General features: G+C 32.2%; 1 protein-coding gene across 2 annotated transcripts in view; it reads left to right on the forward strand.

Moving 5' to 3' along the window:
* The window catches only part of LOC134239893 (natural resistance-associated macrophage protein 2-like), a 43,674-nt gene extending 26,828 nt beyond the window's left edge, over window positions 1-16,846 (forward strand). Inside the window, exons 7-15 of one of the 2 annotated variants that reach the window (XM_062722025.1) lie at window positions 526-684; window positions 801-848; window positions 2,224-2,256; window positions 2,922-3,041; window positions 8,755-8,978; window positions 11,259-11,415; window positions 13,408-13,458; window positions 13,723-13,772; window positions 14,860-14,985. In XM_062722025.1, the coding sequence (XP_062578009.1) occupies window positions 526-684; window positions 801-848; window positions 2,224-2,256; window positions 2,922-3,041; window positions 8,755-8,978; window positions 11,259-11,415; window positions 13,408-13,458; window positions 13,723-13,764 (834 nt within the window). In that variant the 3' untranslated portion in view covers window positions 13,765-13,772; window positions 14,860-14,985. Of the gene's footprint in view, window positions 1-525; window positions 685-800; window positions 849-2,223; window positions 2,257-2,921; window positions 3,042-8,754; window positions 8,979-11,258; window positions 11,416-13,407; window positions 13,459-13,722; window positions 13,773-14,859 lie in introns of both variants that reach the window. The other variant, XM_062722024.1, reaches the window with a different exon arrangement.
* Window positions 16,847-19,216: the final 2,370 nt, after the last annotated feature.

Consider the following 19,216-nt stretch of genomic DNA (forward strand, 5'->3'; position numbering starts at 1 on the left):
ATTATCTCATTAAACAGTATGTTAAGTAATTATCTCATCATACAGTATGTTACGTAATTTCCTCATCATACAGTATGTTACGTAATTATCTCATCATACAGTATGTTACATAATTATCTCATTATACAGTATGTTAAGTAATTATCTCATCATACAGTATGTTACGTAATTATCTCATCATACAGTATGTTACGTAATTATCTCATCATACAGTATGTTACATAATTATCTCATCATACAGTATGTTACGTAATTATCTCATCATACAGTATGTTACATAATTATCTCAGCATACAGTATGTTACATAATTATCTCATCATACAGTATGTTACGTAATTATCTCATCTTACAGTATGTTACGTTATTATCTCATCATACAGTATGTTACGTAATTATCTCATTATACAGCATGTTACGTAATTATCTCATCATACAGTATGTTATATAATTATCTCATCTTACAGTATGATACGTAATTATCTCATCATACAGTATGTTACATAATCAACTCATCTTTTTTTTAGTCTCGAGATGTAGATCGATCTCAGAGGGATCACGTCCGAGAAGCCAATAAGTACTTTTTCGTTGAGGCAGCCATTGCATTGTTCGTATCATTCCTCATCAATGTGTTCGTGACTGCAGTATTTGCAGAAGGATTCTATGGGAAAAATGTCACGGAAGTGGTAATGGTCAAATATTTAATTTTTTTTCACTCAATTGAGGAATTTTGTTGTATGTTTTGTTTTAAAATAATTTATGGAAATATCTATTAATGAGTGTTGTTTAATTTTGTTTTCAGTATGATAACTGTTTAAAAGTTGGTAACCCTCATGCGTCCATTTTCAATGTAAGTATGACAGGGTGTAGCTTCCTAACATTGGGAGTTAAAAGTCTTCCATGTTCATGATGTCGCTAATGTTGATCAAATTTGAATGATTCATGCAATGGTTGAGATCTGACAACTTTTCTGCTTTTCTTTCATTCAAACTTTCTTAAACTAATGGCAGGAATATTGTAGAATAGATTTGGGGATATAGGGACCAAGTTTTACATTTTATTACTCTTTGTGTTGATTATATTTGATAATGTATATTAATTGTTATATAATTATAATTCCAATCTTAATTTTATTTATTGATTTCCTGTATTTTGATTGGACGAAAACAAATTCAAGAAAAAGTTTACACATCGATGAATTCTTCGATCAGAACTACTTTCTTGACTGTTGTAAAAACAATGAAAACAGCTAGATACTTCTAGTCTGTTTTATAGTTAAATTATGATTACAAGAAACTTGAAATAAAAAAAATGAATGAATGATCGAATGAATGAATGAAAAAGAGATAAACAGGACTGACAGACGGTAATATCATGTTTATGTCACTGTCGGATCACGAGTGTGAATTTTAAAAAAATCGCTGATCATGCTGTCATTTTCTCGACGTTCCATATCAGCTCAGTTGGTATGGTTGTGATAGGGAAAAGAAACGTACCTCAGACTCTTGCCTTTTTAGCATCATATTCATATGTTTACATCCCTACAGATCCCATATTCTCCCTAAATCTTTGAACGAACCAGAGCAAATCGAGGACGTCGTCGGTCTGCTACTTTCGTTATGACGTTGTTGTTTATGTCAACATGGCCATGGTCAAACACGAATTATTCTGGAGATGCGCATATTTACGATATTTGTTGACTTAAACAACAATCAATGAGTTTTTATAAGTTTATTTATTGATTGTTTTGAGAATTTAGGTTGGATTTTATCGATATTCATCTTGTATACGTTTCTTTGCAGCATAAAGTATTCCTAGGCCGTCCAAAATAACGGATTGTATGGCGGCCTTAAAGGGAAATAATTTTAATAATTTAAAAAATTCGTAATTGGAATTATAAGAATTAAACGTTCTTTTTTTCAGAATTTATTGATGTGTAAACTCTGCCTTTTTACTCACAAACTTTACTTTTGTGAGTAAAAAGGCAGAGTTTACACATCGATAAATTCTGAAAAAAGAACGTTTAATCCTATAATATCTGTATTATATTACACACTGAATTGTCCAAGAATTTTTTTCCTGATCGTAAACAGGAGCACACGGCCAGTGTGACCAATTGGCAGGAGATGCTCACTCCTCCATGGCACCTGATTTTTTGGAGGTCTATGTTTGATCAACAAAATTCAATAACTTGTTTTGAGTTTTTGTTTACAATTTAATTTCAGACCACTAAACTGGATGTTGATATATTTCGAGGGGTGAGTATACAGTAGTCTGCTTGAATATAAGAACCCATAAATCTAAATTCATTTTCTTATTTTTTTTTTCAAAAAGAGACATAAATATTAAATTTTTGAAATAAAAGAGAATTATTATTAATGTGACACAAGAAATATTTTCTGAATCTTTATATTTTATGAAATCAAATTGAATGTTATAATTTCTTGTTATTCATGTGACATTTATTTTAGCGCTCTACTCTGTGGTAATGAGTTGAAATACGTATATCATTCTGTACCTGTCATGTATTTTAATTGCATTGACTGTCTGTTTTCATGGATATGAACATGTTACTAAAACTTTTACCAAGATCTAATAATGAAAAAAGATTAATGAGTGATCAATGATTCTCCAAAATATTGCTGAAATACTGCCAATGTGATTTTAAACATTTATTCAGTTTCATAATCGCACTGAAATTGTAAAATTCATATACTACATGTAGTATTCAGTTTCTGGGATTTGTCATATTGAGGAAGCTGTAACCAGGCATGTAGCATCGTATGCCCCCCCCCCCCCCCCACGTTGCAACATCCCAGGTAACATATTAAATCTTGTCTGTCAACTAAAATGGGATGAATTGCTATCAAAGTGAAAAAAAAAACTGAATTCCAATTTCAATAAATGACTTTTGTATTATTAGGGCGTGTTTCTGGGTTGTCAGTTTGGGTTGGCAGCTATGTATATTTGGGCAGTTGGAATTCTAGCAGCAGGTCAAAGTTCAACAATGACTGGAACCTACACAGGACAATTTGTGATGGAGGTATATTGCACAATTACTTCATTTTAAAAGGAAAGGATGATGTGACATAACTGCTATCTGGGGCCCCTTTTTCCACGACGAATTATATTTAATCTACAACGATGTTAGTTTTCAAAAATGAGTGAATAAATACGACGCCTTTTGAATAGTTTCAATAGTTCAGAAACATTTTAATTATAAGGAATACTGCATTATCTTTGATTTTTTAGACCCTATCACAGCTAAATTCGGCCAGGTTTGTGATAATAGAGAGGTTGAGATCTTAAACTTGTACGCGTACGTGTACTTGTAGATATTTTGACGTACACGTTATTTTTAATTTGTCTGTTGAGATTTTTATGACGTGTAACATGTACGTGTACACCACGATCGGTGTCTCTGTTTGAACTATTTAGAAGGTTTTTCGTCGTCAGTTTGTAAACAAAACTTAATGAATATAAGTGCTCATGAAAGTAAATATTCTATATAATGTATAACAATCACATTTTCACACTTAAATTGGCTAATTTTTATTATTAAAGCTACACGTTTTCACTTACGTGTAGATTCCATTCTACAAGTTTTACGAACGTGTAGCAATCTTGACGTCACTAAAATTGATGACGTAATACACACAGAATTTCGGTTATTCCCCTACTAGACGTACCCGTACACGTACACGTTGGAAATCTCAACCTCTCTATTATTTTCTTTTATGGCAAGAGAATGGGCAGGTCTTAGTACAATAGAGGGATATGCGTGTCCGAGAAGACCTTATATGGCTGTTGTTATTATTTCGCACTTAGTCATTGTCCAATCCGATGACGGAACAACAAAACATGCTGGTTTACTACGTGTACATTTTTTCGCAGACACGTGGTTTAGGGAAAGAGCTAAAGCCACGAACCATCGAAATACGCCTTAACTAAAAAATCAATGAGAATTTCAATAAAGATAGTGTAGACTTGTAGCTTTTCATAACTGTTTTCCTTTTTTAGATATCTATAATACTTTTTCAAGAAGAGATTTGACAGTATGGCATTGTTTTGAATGAAATTTACATGAGGAACGTCATTATTTGTAACGTAACGTCATAACATCGTAAAAAGTCCTTTGCCATAGAACATTCAACATTAACTGCTTACTTTTGTACACCCGAGCGATACAATTATAGTTCTTTATCCAAAAATATAGTTTTAAAAGTATGTAATACTCTAGACATATGTCACTGCATTATATGACATAATTATTATCTGATATACATGTAATAAATTCTGAAAAGTTCAAATTTTGTGACTGGATAAATATAACGTGAAGCCCGGCGCAGTAATCGTTAAATCTTTTTCTAAACAAGAATCTGGGCCTATTATAACGAAATAGAATTATCAAAGTAGGTACGTATGTTTTTGTCTATGTGACGAACCCCGATTATTCGTGCAATTTGACAATGAAATATATGTCTTGCAGAATTCTTGAAGCTTTTAAGAAAAGGGGGGGGGGGTGCAAGTAGCATGAATTTGATTTGAAAGTTGAGTATATATAGAATGTAGCCCTAAATTCGAGTTTCTCTAGTTATATTACCAGGTTTGTCATAGTCCGCTAGTTAATATTGATATCACACGTATTTAGATTTAGATTTTTTTCTTTCAGGTAGGTATCTTTTCCTGTATGAAAAATTATACAGTGTATCACTTCTACTTTTTTTTGGGGGGGGGGGGGGGGGGTGACGTAAGACATGCGTTTTAATCCTTTAATCTTATATTATTGTGTACTGCATTAAAAAAAATCTGCGCCTATGTTTATTGTTGAAAAAATCAAGTAATCAGCAAAGGAGTGTTGCTTGTCTCCAATATTACACTGAGACTCGTTTGTATATAAACAAAAATTTCAAATCGCCATGCACACTCAGCATGGTTATAGAATAGTACTACATGTACCCGGTAATGGGACGAATTTTATTTCGACCACTTCCTCTACTTTTCCAGATTATTTATCGCCGTTTTTTTCCCTCTTCCTGCTCCTTTATCCGTGAAAATCACTACATTGCCACAGTTTTTTTTTTATATTTGAAGCGAAACCAATCTAACTACCAGTCATAGCGGAGGGGCATCCTAAGTAACAAAATTATATGTCCGAATTCGCGTTCACGGTACTGAGATATATAGGTGTTATGTATATAAAATGGAGTGAAAATGAAAGGTTAATTTTTTTTGTAATTACTTAATTTTAATATTTGTCTTCCCCGAGTTAACGCTTTACTACGTCGGCGTATTCGTGCCATTTTAACAATGTAGAATTTTTTTATTAAAATCGTTTGTACGATTTATTGAATCGTTTGTACGATTTGATAAATCGTTTGTACGATTTAATAAATCGTTTATACGATTTGATAAATTGTTTGTACGATTTAGTAAATCGTTTGTACAATTTAATAAATCGTTTGTACAATTTGTTTGTTAAATCGTTTGTACAATTTCTTAAATCGTACAAACGATTTATTAAATCGTTCAAACGATTTAATAAATCGTACAAACGATTTTTAAAAAAAGTTATACATTGTTAAAATGGCACGAATACGCCGTCGTACTTTACATCACTTCTGCAGATATTTTCTTCTATCTGTAGATAATTCAGTAATATGTCAGATCACTAGATGTGATTAAGAAAGCTGCAAGGCAAACCAATTACTACTAGAAGATAAATTAGGTTTCAAAATCCATGTTTATTTTTATTCATTAAATGTGCGCAAATCGTGAGTCTGACACCTTTTTATTTTAATCGGATAACCTTGGTATTTCCCTGAAAATGCATTCAGATGTTACAGAATTTCGGACACATACGACACTTTTTAATTTTAATCGGATAACCTCGGTATTTCCCTGAAAATGCATTCAGGTGTTACAGAATTTCGGACACATTTGACTCCTTTTTATTTTAATCAGGTAATCTCGGCATTTACCTCAAAATGCATTCAGATGTTACAGAATTTCGGACACATTTGACTCCTTTTCATTATAATCGGATAACCTCGGTATTTACCTCAAAATGCATTCAGGTGTTACAGAATTTCGGACACATTTGACTCCGTTTTATTTTAATCAAGTAACCTCAGTATTTACCTCAAAATGCATTCAGGTGTTACAGAACTTCGGACACATTTGACCAGTTTCTATTGTAGTTACGAGACGTACTTCTTCTATGATGTATAGTTGTGCAGATAGATCATCCCGAGTTATTCAATTTCAGAGTTATTAGATTATCAATAAATTTCTTTTTCGTTCGAGAAAAAAAAATCTGCGTCGTATTATTTTTTAAAGGTATGCCAAAGAAAAAGTTCTAAGACATCGTAAAAGGTTAATAAAGAAGGGAAAAGCTACGGAGAGAGAGAGAGAGAGAGAGAGAGAGAGCATGCGTTTTTGAGCTTCGAGTTTTAAAATAATGTTAGCTAACTAACATTTACTGTAATCTTAAATGCATAATATTCATAAATGCTATATATTTCTTCAATTGAAATATCAGTGTGTAAACTAATAAAACTATTTACTTTTCATGTATCCTAGAATAAACATAGAGTTGCGTGAATTTTAGATGTCAACTTCGGATTAGGCATTTTTTTTATGTTTATAAATTAAAAAGATTTGAAACAAGTATTACGTTCAACATCTAGTGCTGGCAACAAATTGGAAACACGACACAAATAAATTCTCAACACTTTTTTCTAATTATAAAATTATTTTGACTAACTTCTTCAAATTATTTTTGCTCAGATGCAGTAGACCTCACGGTCAAATTATGACGTCATCATTGTATCATGTACGTAAGCATGAAAGAAAAGAGCGTAATTTTAAATTTTATATGAAAGAACACACATTAAATGACAATTTAAGATATTCTATCACAAAATTATTGACAAATATTGGATTATATAATTATCAAGAATAAATCTGATGTACTAATAACTAATTTAGAGTATTTACGCATATAATGAACTTATAAATTACTACTGAAATGGAGGATCCTGCTTCAATTTCTGAAAGCTCAACATTCATAAATTGTAAAATTCATATTGGCCACACGCGAGTACCTCTGGGATATTTTGCATGAAGGTGCGTATATGTAATATTTTCATGCATGCAAATTTTGGAAAGGGTACTTGAGTGTGGCCACATTCAAATTTCGAAATAACTGCCGTAAAATCGGCGTTTTTAGACAGTTTTTAACTTCATAGGTATATTTGCTCCTGTGCATGTGCTAAGGACGGTGGCCTGTGTGACAAAAAATTATATGTAGCGTACCATGACATTGTGCTCTACAAGATAACATATGAAAGGCTTCTTGATTTTAAACTTAAATTTTGTCTAAAATTAAAGGCGGATATTGATAATTCGTGGCTTTAGCTCTTTTCCTGTTGTCCTTTACTACATTTCAAACTTTTATAATGATCAGCCAATCCTGTTTATACTTAATAATACGCATGGATTTTCAGCATTTACGGTTTTTAGGACAAGAAATGCATATGAAACTTGTATTCACCAATACTCGGGAATACGTGTATATAGACCTAGAGCGAACTGCTCACCAAACACGCTACAAAACTAAAATGTATATCATGTATATTTTCTATCAATTGTTTGTAACTGTATATAAATTTTACAGTGGTCTCGGAAATGGTACATATGTAGATGCGTGTCTAATCTGTGACTCAAATGCATAAAAAAAATATCGGAAAGCAGTAAAATTCCTTTTATGTTTCCATTCGGTAGTATTTTTGTGTTACTCACTCGTAACAAATTTCATTTAGCTGATTGGTCAGTAAGAAAGTATCGCCTGTACCTCGATTAACATATGAATTCATTCTTGCGTCAGAAAATCTAGTTCCGTCGATCTGTTTATAATGGGAAAGGCCAGCTAGATTTTACATTTTTTTAAAAAATAGCATGTGAGTGCAGTTAGGTACAATTTTCTCCTTTCACATATAGGTAGATTTCAATAAAATACAGTGACCAGCCAAAGGAGAAAATTGTACCTATCTGCGCTCGTATATTTTAAGGGCTTCAAAGAGTGGGGCGGGGTTAAAATGCAATGGGAATTGAATGTAAACATGATACCCCTACCCCAATAAAATATTTATATCTTTCAAATCACGTTGCTACAGTGTATTTTTGTTAAAAATAGTATTCTATCAAAGTAAACATATCAGTGATTAGTTACATACAAAAATTTGAGTAAAATTTTGACATTTAATTTTTTGTCAGTATACGAGGGGCCGCAAGTCACCTCATCCTTTATTATACACATATATATAAGAGATAATCAGTGAATAAATAGGGCATTCTCTTAGTACCATTGCGCCAGTTTTTTTTTTCAAGTTATCTACATTGCCCTAATTGACTTCCATGGAGAATGCACCTTTGGTACATGTACATAAATGTGCACATAAGATAAGAGTTGCATTGTATGCATATGTTACATGATTGTATGATATCTAAATAACTTAAATAGCCGTGTACATGTAAATGGGTTTGAATTCAGTCTATGCCTAAGAAACTGTTGCTTGAACCACTTGTACTTAGAACATTAAAACATTGTCATATTAATGAAACTACTAGATAAGTGTTTTTTCTTTAATATCACTCGATATAGGATCAAGTCTCATTTAAAAAGCACATTTGCTGAGATTAGCTTTACTATATCTTACCCTGTTTTTTACTTGACAATTTGGAATTTTTTGCAGGGTTTTCTGAATCTCAAATGGAAGCGCTGGATGCGTGTGTTATTCACTCGGAGCATTGCAATACTGCCTACCATTTTTGTGGCTACATTCTCGGGGATTCAGGATTTAACAGTGATGAACGACATGTTGAATGTGTTAATGAGTCTGCAGCTACCTTTTGCCCTCATTCCGATTCTCACGTTCACAAGTTCCGAAAATATCATGGGAGAGTTCAAGAATGGAAGGTATATACCTAGTTTATGTCTGTATACAGGTAAACTTCAGTATCTCGACATCGGATATGTCTACAACCTGGGATATGTCAATGTCGGTCCGCGGTACCGTCATTATTTACTATATAGATGATTTGCAAAATCTCGGATATGTCGACCTCGGTAATGTCGACTACCCCGCTTATCTCGACGTATTTCACAGCCCCAAGAGCAAAATTTACCTGGTATATGTCGACATCGGTGCAATTTTCTGCTCTACTTAATCTAATTGTTTGTCAGCTGGTTGCTCATCACGCTCGGACAACCTCGTTTATCTCGACATCGTCAGAAAATCACACCTTTCACACCCATGTTTTGACAACATACTGCTCTGTAAAAATGTATTTGTAGAGGAGTCCCAAGCCCCCTCGGCGTCTCTAATACATTAATTGTTCAATGTTCAGCGTGGGTAATTATCATTGGTAAATCTTCTCAATTCTGCTTAAATGTACAACGGTTTACCGTTTATTTGTGTCGAAATCTAACAATACTTCAACATTTTATTAAAAAAAAGGTAACTGAATAACAATAAATAATATACACATTGGATTCAATTTAACTTAAAAATTGTGGTAAAAATGCATTCAACATGAAACAATCAAACTTACGACATGCACGACTATTGCATTAGCCGTAATATGGATGCATAGGTAACGTTTGTTAACTGCCCAATTTCATCTAAATTTTGGTTTGAAAATGAATTGAAAATTAATGATGAATGATTATGAAATAAAAAAGATGTGAAATGAAATAATTGAAAAAATGTACGCATTAATTTTTAGCTCACCTGAGCCGAAGGCTCAAGTGAGCTTTTCTGATCACATTTTGTCCGGCGTCCGTCTGTCTAGCTGTCTGTCTGTCTGTCTGTAAACTTTTCACATTTTCGACTTCTTCTCAAGAACCGCTGGGCCAATTTCAACCAAACTTGCCACAAAGTATCCTTGGGTGAAGCGGATTCAAGTTTATTCAAATGAAGGGCCACGCCCTCATTCAAGGGGAGATAATTGGGAATAAATGAAAATTTGGTGGCATATTTTAAAAATCTTCTTCTCAAGAACCACTGTGCCAGGAAAGATGAAACTTATGGGGAAACATCCTCAGGTAGTGAAGATTCAAGTTTGTTCAAATCATGACCCCCGGGGTAGGGCTGGGCCAAAATGGCCGACCAAAGTTTACATAGAAATATATAGGAAAATTCTTTAAAAATCTTCTTCTCAAGAATGACAAAGCCATAATTCATCATATTTATATGGGAGCATGCTCAGGTAGTGTAGATTCAAGTTTGTTCAAATCATGACCCCCAGGGGTAGGGCGGGGCCAAAATGGCCGACCAAAGTTTACATAGAAATATATAGGAAAATTCTTTAAAAATCTTCTTCCTAAGAATGACAAAGCCATAATTCATCATATTTATATGGGAGCATGCTCAGTTGGTGTAGTTTCAAATTTGTTCAAATCATGACCCCCCGGGATAGGGTGGGGCCAAAATGGCCGACCAAAGTTTTTGAAGATATATATAGGAAAATTCTTTAAAAATCAATTTCTAAAAAAATAGCAAATCCATGATTGATCATGGGACTACTTTTGGATTTAAACTTTACAATAAAAAGCCATTTTTTACTTTTTCCTACCCTTAGTGCTCAGGTGAGCGATGTGGCCCATGGGCCTCTTGTTTTTGCGTATCTAGGAATTCGACTTTGCACCGTTCCGGTTCGGAGTTTATAAAGCGCATTTCGTATCCTGTTCTGACAGAGCTAATGGCTGCTATTTATGGCACGCGGATCGAATGCTGGATGGAAAACGGTTTTTAGTGAAATGAGAAGATTTCGATAAAAAAGAAAGCATTTCATAAATAACATTTGTGAAAAACTTCTTAGATTTTCTAATAAATGTAGAGAGATAGCTGAAACAAATGAGCTACAGTCTAATTGAAGATATATAGGTACCTGTAGGTACACGTCTGTTCTGTTTAGGTCTTTGGTTTTACTATGCAATAAAATTACGGACGTCGAGTCTCAACTCTGATATCTCGACACCTCGGATATCTCAACATTTTCCGACTGTCCCATCGATGTCGAGATAACGAAATTTACCTGTATTTATATTTGTACATGTACTTCATAATAAGTTTTGATAAACTTTCAATGCACTAAATTTTGAAGGAGAGTTGGAGTCTTGTTGAACATTAAAAAAATTTCAGGGTTTTTTGGTCAGACACTGAACTATGATTAAAGGCCACTTGTCCTTTTGCAGGTTTATGTCTATATTCACGGGTGTGCTGGCCATCGTTGTGATAGGAATAAACCTGTTCTTTATATCGGAGTACATTCAGGGCCTGCCTGACCATTGGGCCGTTTATCTAGCAGTGTCTACTCTAGTCCTTGTTTATATAATTATTATTCTGTATCTGGTAAGTTTTCCATTTTTTTATTTCACTTGATTCATGCAGGAAATATGCTAGGCCACCTTTAAAAATGTATTTGCTTGCTTGTCCTCTCCGAACTCATGGTAAAATTATTCAGTTGTTAGGTAGGTACATGAAAAAAAATTTGGAAAAATTTCAACATTTTATTTTGTTGATGTGATTAGAGGAATAAAAAGGTTAAAAAGATATTGTGTCCAGGAATGTTAAATAGATATTTTTACTTAGGTCATTTTTAGTCAGTCTAGAAAGGGCAAACAAACACTTTTTTAGCTCACCTGAGCCGAAGGCTCAAGTGAGCTTTTCTGATCAAAATTTGTCCGTCGTCATTGTCGTCGTCATCAGCGTAAACTTTTCACATTTTCATCTTCTTCTCAAGAACCACTGGGCCAATTTCAACCAAACTTGCCACAAAGTATCCTTAGGTGAAGGGGATTCAAATTTGTTCAAATGAAGGGCCAAGCCCTTTTCCAAGGGGAGATAATTATGAATAAGTGGTAAATTAATGGCATTTTTCAAAAATCTTCTTCTCAAAAACCACTGGGCCAAGAAAGATGAAACTCATGTGGAATCATCCTCAGGTAGTGTTCATTCAAGTTTGTTCAAATCATGACCCCCGGGGGGTAGGGTGGGGCCACAATGGCCAATCAAAGTTTTACATAGGAGTATATTAAGGGAAAAACTTTAAAAATCTTCTTCTCAAGAACCACTGGTCCAGGAAAGATGAAACTTACGTGAAATTATCCTCAGGTAGTGTAGTTTCAAGTTTGTCCAAATCATGACCCCTAGGAAATGGGAGGGGGGGGGGCAAAATGGCTGATCAAAGTTCTACACAGGACTAGAGAGGGAAATCTTTTAAAATCGTCTTCTCAAGTATTTCAAGGCCATGATTAGTGATATTTATGTGGAATCATCCTCAGGTAGTGTAGATTCTAGTTTGGTCAAATCATAACCCCCAAGGATAGGGTGGGCCACAATGTGGGATCCAAGTTTTACATTAAAATATATATTTAAAAAATCTTCTCAAGAATAGCAAAGCCATTATTAGTAATACTAGTATTTATATGGAAGCATTTTCTGGTAGCGTAGAATTAAATTTGTTCAAATCATAACCACCAAGGGTAGGGTGGGGTCAAAATGGTGGATTTAAGAATTACATAGAAAAAAAGGGAAAAAATCCCAAGAACAGAAAAGCTATGTGTAGTCATATTGACATTTAAGCATCCTCATGTATTGAAGTTTTAAATTTATTCAAATCATGGCCCTTTGGAGTAGAGAGGGAAACATGGGGAATCAAATTCAAATTATTATGAAGTTATATATAGGAAGAAAATGTTTTTAAAAAATCTTTTTATCAGGAACAGCAAAGTCATATGCTGTAGTAATTTGAAGGCAATCTCAAGTAGTATTAAAATTCAAGCCCCACCCCTTTCAATTCTGATCTGATTAGTGCTTTTTCCTAGCCGATGTGATCAGATGAGCAATGTGGCCCCTGGGCCTCTTGTTTTAGATGGCCCTATTGATATTCACAAGGGATAGAATTTATTTTTTAATTTATCAAACAGTATATAAAATGTACATTTAATGTAAGACATACATTGGCAAATCCAATCTTGAATTATTATAATCTTAAGATTAACTGAAAACTGGCATTTCAAGGATATGGAACCATGTGGAAAAATTAAAGCATGAACACTTTAATTGAATAGGCATTGTATATCATATAGATTAGTCATTATATGACTTTGTTTGATAATTAAATGTTATTCACCTTTCTTTTCTATTAAAAATTAATTAAATAAAGATAATATTATATGATAAAATTTGTTAATTAAAAAATTGATTTGACAATCATTTTCAATCAACGATTAATCATTTCAATTGAATATTTCATTATCATGTGATTATCTTTTTAATTTTAATTGTAGATTAGGCTTTGTTTAATATTTAACTTCATTATCTTTTTAATTTTAATTGTAGATTTGGTTTTGTTTAATAACCAATGGAATACAATTCCTTGAAAGAATACCTGTAAGTCATTAAAACTATTTTCTATTTTGTCTATATAGTAAAACTTTACCTTGTTTAATGCACTGCTCTCTTTTGAGAAAACATTTGCACAGTTTAGGCTCTTTTACATTTATGTACAGGGGGGAAATGAGTAGAATGTATTGCCTGTCAACTGGTCTTAAATGTAATATCTGCCATGCTTTTCTTAAGGGTTGAAGAGCACTATTAATATTTATCTTTTTTCAAGTTGCCCTTGTCAATGAACTAGCGTTGTTTATTTGATAGATAGGAAATTCTGCCTTAGACGAAACAACTCCACTTCTGTGATTTCAAAGGTTTCTTTTTGTCTAGTTTATTTTGTTATTTGCATGCTTTTATTTCTGTTTTCATTTCCGTAATTTATTTTTATTTTATTTTTTGCATGTTTGCAGTGATTGTCATTTATAATATAAAACCTCAGTTCTTGTTTTGCTGTTAAAACATTAGGATTTTTTTCAAAACAGAAAAAAAAAAATTCTACTCAAACCCTCAAACCTTATCATGCTTATTATGAGAGTGCAAAGAGAGAAAGAATATATGCCAACTTGTTGATCAATATCAGAATAGAAAATGGAAATGTTCACTGATTATTCAAATTAACATATTAAAGCATTCTCCTGAAAACTATTTGTTGGTTTTTTTTTTTTTTTTTGCACCAACCATGACTTTTTTGGAATTTTTTAATTTGCAATTATTTAGTGAGTATTAAGTACACAGATATAATAGATGAACTCCCCAAGAGTTGAGGGAAGGGGGTCAATTTTTATAAGAAGGCAGGAGAAGAATAGAGTCAAGAGAAGACACAACCTTCATATTGCACGTTTTGATTTGTTTCTAATTATAGAAACACCCTAACCCAGAAAAAAATTAAGCTTCAAATCAGAATCACAGCATTTTGTACTCACATGTTTCTGAAAGCAACTGATCTGACAGCTTTAATTAATGAAATTTCCTTGAATGAAACTAATATTGTTGATGTTATGCCTTGTAAATACATGTACAGTGTAATAGAAAATATGTAAAGTTATTTCTCATTGTTTTGTGGTATTTCTCATTAATTTTGCTTGTGTTACAGTTAAAAAATTTAATATCATTATGAGTGACAATAAATATTAGGTAGTTCTCAAATATCTAAAAATATACCAAATATTCATTTCATTTGAAACAATTCTGAAGAGTTTCATGCACAAGTGCTTAAAGAAATATCTGAAAATATACAAAATATATATTTCATTTATAATATAAAAGTTTAAAGCTCAAAAGCTTAAAGAACTATCAGAAAATATACAAAATATTCATTTCATTTATAATCCTGAAGAGTTTCAAGCAAAAGTGCTATTAAAAAGAAATTATTATTAAGTTGAACATTCTTTATTTTTTCAGTGTTTTACCTTCCTGAAACCAAGAGACACTACCTACATTCTCACTGAGAGTGTGTCTGGCACCAGATTAGACTTACAGGAAGGCGTTCCTGATTTTGGATCCACGTCCACTACTGCCGACAATGACGAAAGTTAAACCTAACCAATGAGGATCTTCCAGGTTTCTGTCTCCACTTCAATAAAGAAATCATGAACAACTTTACCTACTGTCATTATTAATCAAGGAAGATCTTCCAGATTTATGTCTCCACTTAAATAAAGAAATCATGTACCTACTGTCAATCTGTCATTATTAACCAAAAAGGATCTTCCAGTTTTCTGTCTCCACTTCAACAAAGAAATCATGAAGAACTTTACTTACTGTCATTCGGTCATCATTAACCACCTTGAAGGAAGATCTTCCAGATTTATGTCTCCACATTAATGAAGAAATCAGAAAGAACTTTACCTACTGTCATTTGGTCATTATTAACCAAGAAAGATCTTTCAGAATTCTGTTTCCACTTCAACAAAGAAATCATGAAAAACCTTACCTACTGTCAATCGGTCACATTAACCAAAAAAGATCTTCCAGATTCTTCCTCCACTTCAATATGATGAACTCTAGTTCTAGATGTAACCTTAACTTCAACTACTTCCATTGGTAATGAAAATCAAAAGACTTACGGACTTTCATTATCCTTGGTTTCATATTAACCACTGCCATTAATGATTAAAATTAACCAGAAAAGATCAATTCATTGACTGATGAAAATTAACCAAAGATGCTCTTCCAGATGATGCGTTTTCAATCAGTGTTGTCAAAGAAGGTGACATATACATTGTTGAATTTTTTCTCACTGTCTGGTAAGTGAATCTCATAATGGGTGAAGATTGCTGTACTGCTATTTGGAATGAAATAATATCAATGCTCATGTTATACTTTTTATGGATAGATTATTATCAATATAAAATATGATTATACTCTGTATTCCTAAAGTGACCTCAAGATGGTGCTTATTAGATGTAGAGATGTTCATTTTATCAAGATACTGACTTATTATTTTTTACAGGATGTTAATGTCTAGGGTGTGTGAATGATCATCCCTTTTAAAAATAAAATTAAAGTGATTTCTTAAATATTAGATAATTAGATTTTTTTAACAACAATGTATTTTCAGAAGACACAAATAAAGGCAATTTTATGTATATTTCTTGAAGATACAAATGAACTTTCAAGATAATTTAATGTATCAAATATATTTAGGTATATGTCTTTTTTGACACCTCATAATTAAGAAACAAATAAAATTGTGAAATACTCTAAATGATATTTTTTCATATTTACATTGAATCATGTTCCTTTCAATATACAGGTAGAGAAAGCCTTGGATTATTTTTGTATGTCTTCAATGTACTTCAAGATGGCTGTTCCAAATTTTTGTGGAACTTTTAATTATGACTGTGTGCATAGTGAAAATGAATCCTACGCAGAAAAAAAGATATATATTCAGTGCATCATTAGATTAGAGTTACATTTTTATCTGTTAAAGAAAATTCATTTGTTTCAAAGAAATAAGTTACAGTGTATTTATTATTTTTTATGATTTTGTCATTTACAACTATTTTTCATAATCATAATGGTCGTATGGACAGTTGTTAAACTTTTTTAGTCTTTAATGGTGAGCTTTTTTATACAATGTCATGTATATTCAATCCAATCAGAGACTATCAAAGTCAGTACAGGATAAAATTAAGTATAAGATATGTATATCATAAAAGAAAGTTGAGAGGTGGCGGTACTTATTACATTTCAAATTTAGAATAGTACATTGTGTTAACCTTTTCTTGTACAGTAAAACTCGGTTATAACGAAGTCACAGGGACCGTGTATGAGTTTACTTCGCTATATCCATAATTCGTTATATCCATATAAGAAATACGGTAAATTTGCATAGCTCGGGATCGAAAATAACTTCGCTATAACCGTAAATTCGTTATATCCGTGTTCGTACTAATATATATATTTATGCAATATATTTTTATTAATATATAAATTATATATTTTTGACTTATATATTTCTAATGCTTGGGCATTGTTATTAAGGGGGGTATGCACTTAAAATTGCAAACTAGCAAAGTTTGTAGATTTCAATCTTCATTTTGTTTTGGTGCATCTAATGTACATGGTTATGTTTTATATGTGTACTAGAGTATCCATAGTTTATTGTAGTATTTGTTTTCACGTGTAAAGATGCTTTATAATTTTCAGCTTTAAAGTGTATGATTCATGATTTAGAATCAAAACTGCAATCTCAACAATAAGTACATGTATTTGCTCATTATAGGATGATCTCCAAATTATCAGATACCGGGGTATATTTTAATGTAATTAAATCATTTTTTGTTGGTTTCTTTGTGTGTTTGGGTTCTAAGCTTTTCTTATTTTGACAATTTACTATGTTTTGTAATTTTTTAAATGTATTTCTATAGGAATACTGTGGTAATTAATTCTATTACACTTACAGTAATATTTTAAGACATTTGCCAATTAAATGCATTATCATTAAAATTTGTTTTTCTAAACCTTTGTACTTATTTGATGCAAAACATTTTCCCTGTTTTAATGTAATTGTACTGTTATTTAATTGTTTGTTTGTATTGGGTTGTTTTTTTTTGTGTGCCTTTTTTCAGACACATAATATGTTTTTTAATTCTTGAAAGCAAGAGACTTAAGTTGAAAAAGTCTCTTTTAGTCGGATTTTGTTTTTTTACGAAAATTACTAGAATTTTGCTATTATTGACAATAAGTTGAAAACAATCAATTCCATTTAACTTAAAAGGAAGACAAAGGTTTAATTGGAGTGTTGATGCATAATAAAAGCTCAATTTATATTGAATAAACATGAAATGTCAAGATATTTTCCAAAGAGGAATTAAGCTCCTTTTAAAAAAAGCTTTGAAAGATTTCATATACCTTTTTGGAACTTTTTAGAGTATTACTTGTTTTAGAGACATTTATATTGGAAAAGGGTTTATATAATATGAACAATGCATATTGTATTGTACTGTTAAACTGTACATTTCGTCTTTCAAACCATGGGTATGTACTATTTATACATGTGTTACCTGTTCTGGTTAGACTCTCATTTCTTAAACGTGTTAAAGGTGCTTTGAAATTCTTTTGTTTGTTGTTTTTATGCCGCCCTTCGAAGAAGGGAGGACATATTGCTTTGCATTGCTTTGCTGCTGTCGGTCCACTTAGTTTCCGATCATTTTCTTCACAACCATTGCACATTGAAATTTGGTAAACAAATATATAGATAAATATCTAGATCAATTTCTGTTTTGGGTATGATCACGCCATTTTTATGCCCCGGATTGAAAGATCCAGGGTGTATATTGTTTTTGTCCTGTCTGTCTGTTCATCTGTTTATCATATAACCTCGTTATACATATATCATGTGTACAGAACACCACCATTAACCATTTTAAAGACGATTTTGCTACAGCCTAAAAATGTAAGAGGACAAGACACTACCAATCATATTGGTGAATTTAAAAAAATGACCAAACGCATATTAATCAACCACATTAAAATACGGACAATGAACATAGATTTTTGTGTCTCAACATACATATATGTTTAGATAGCCAGTATCTTTATATCTGCAAAATATCTCGTTGATAACTCAAATAACATAAAATCAAAGTACTCAGAAGTACAGAGAGCCGGGCTCATTTACAGAGTAGAATGGATTTCTTACATGAATCACGTTTATATTCTGATGAAAAAATTATTTTCAAACTATCAATATTAATGATAAGACACTGACAGTGAGTTTTTCAATCCTAATACCACGGTCCGATTTTTTCAGAATCAGAATTAATCTGGTACCGCAGCTGACTGTAAACAAACAGGCCAGTCTGGTTCCCTCTCCTGCTTTACCTCGTATGTGTAGAGAAGTACGGTAACACTGATTATCAAAAATCTTTACGCTAATGAACTATGTTCTTTGACTTATGAAGTTTTCAAAGTCATTACTAGTTTACTACTAATGTTTATTTTATTTAGATAAAACTTCGTTGTATTTTTGTTGCTTTATTTAGCGTTTGTATTACTAGTATCTCAAAAGCGGTTGAGAGTAAGAACTATATTTTTGCACGTAACTTTAAAATGGCGACTATGGGGTCAACATCCTGCCTTGAACAGGATCACATAAGCCGGCAGTTGCTCTTTGAGCAATAAGCCCGGCTAAAAATCTATGCCCAAAATGATGCTAAAATTGTCACAAATGAAACCTTACATTAAGTACACGGTACTAAAAATAACTTTATATTTGAAATATATTTTATATAAAATGAAATAAAAAAAACAT

Source organism: Saccostrea cucullata, unplaced genomic scaffold, assembly GCF_032062105.1.
Source record: "Saccostrea cucullata isolate Sc308-1 unplaced genomic scaffold, CSIRO_AGI_Scuc_v1 ctg5431, whole genome shotgun sequence".
Lineage (NCBI taxonomy): Eukaryota > Metazoa > Mollusca > Bivalvia > Ostreida > Ostreidae > Saccostrea > Saccostrea cuccullata.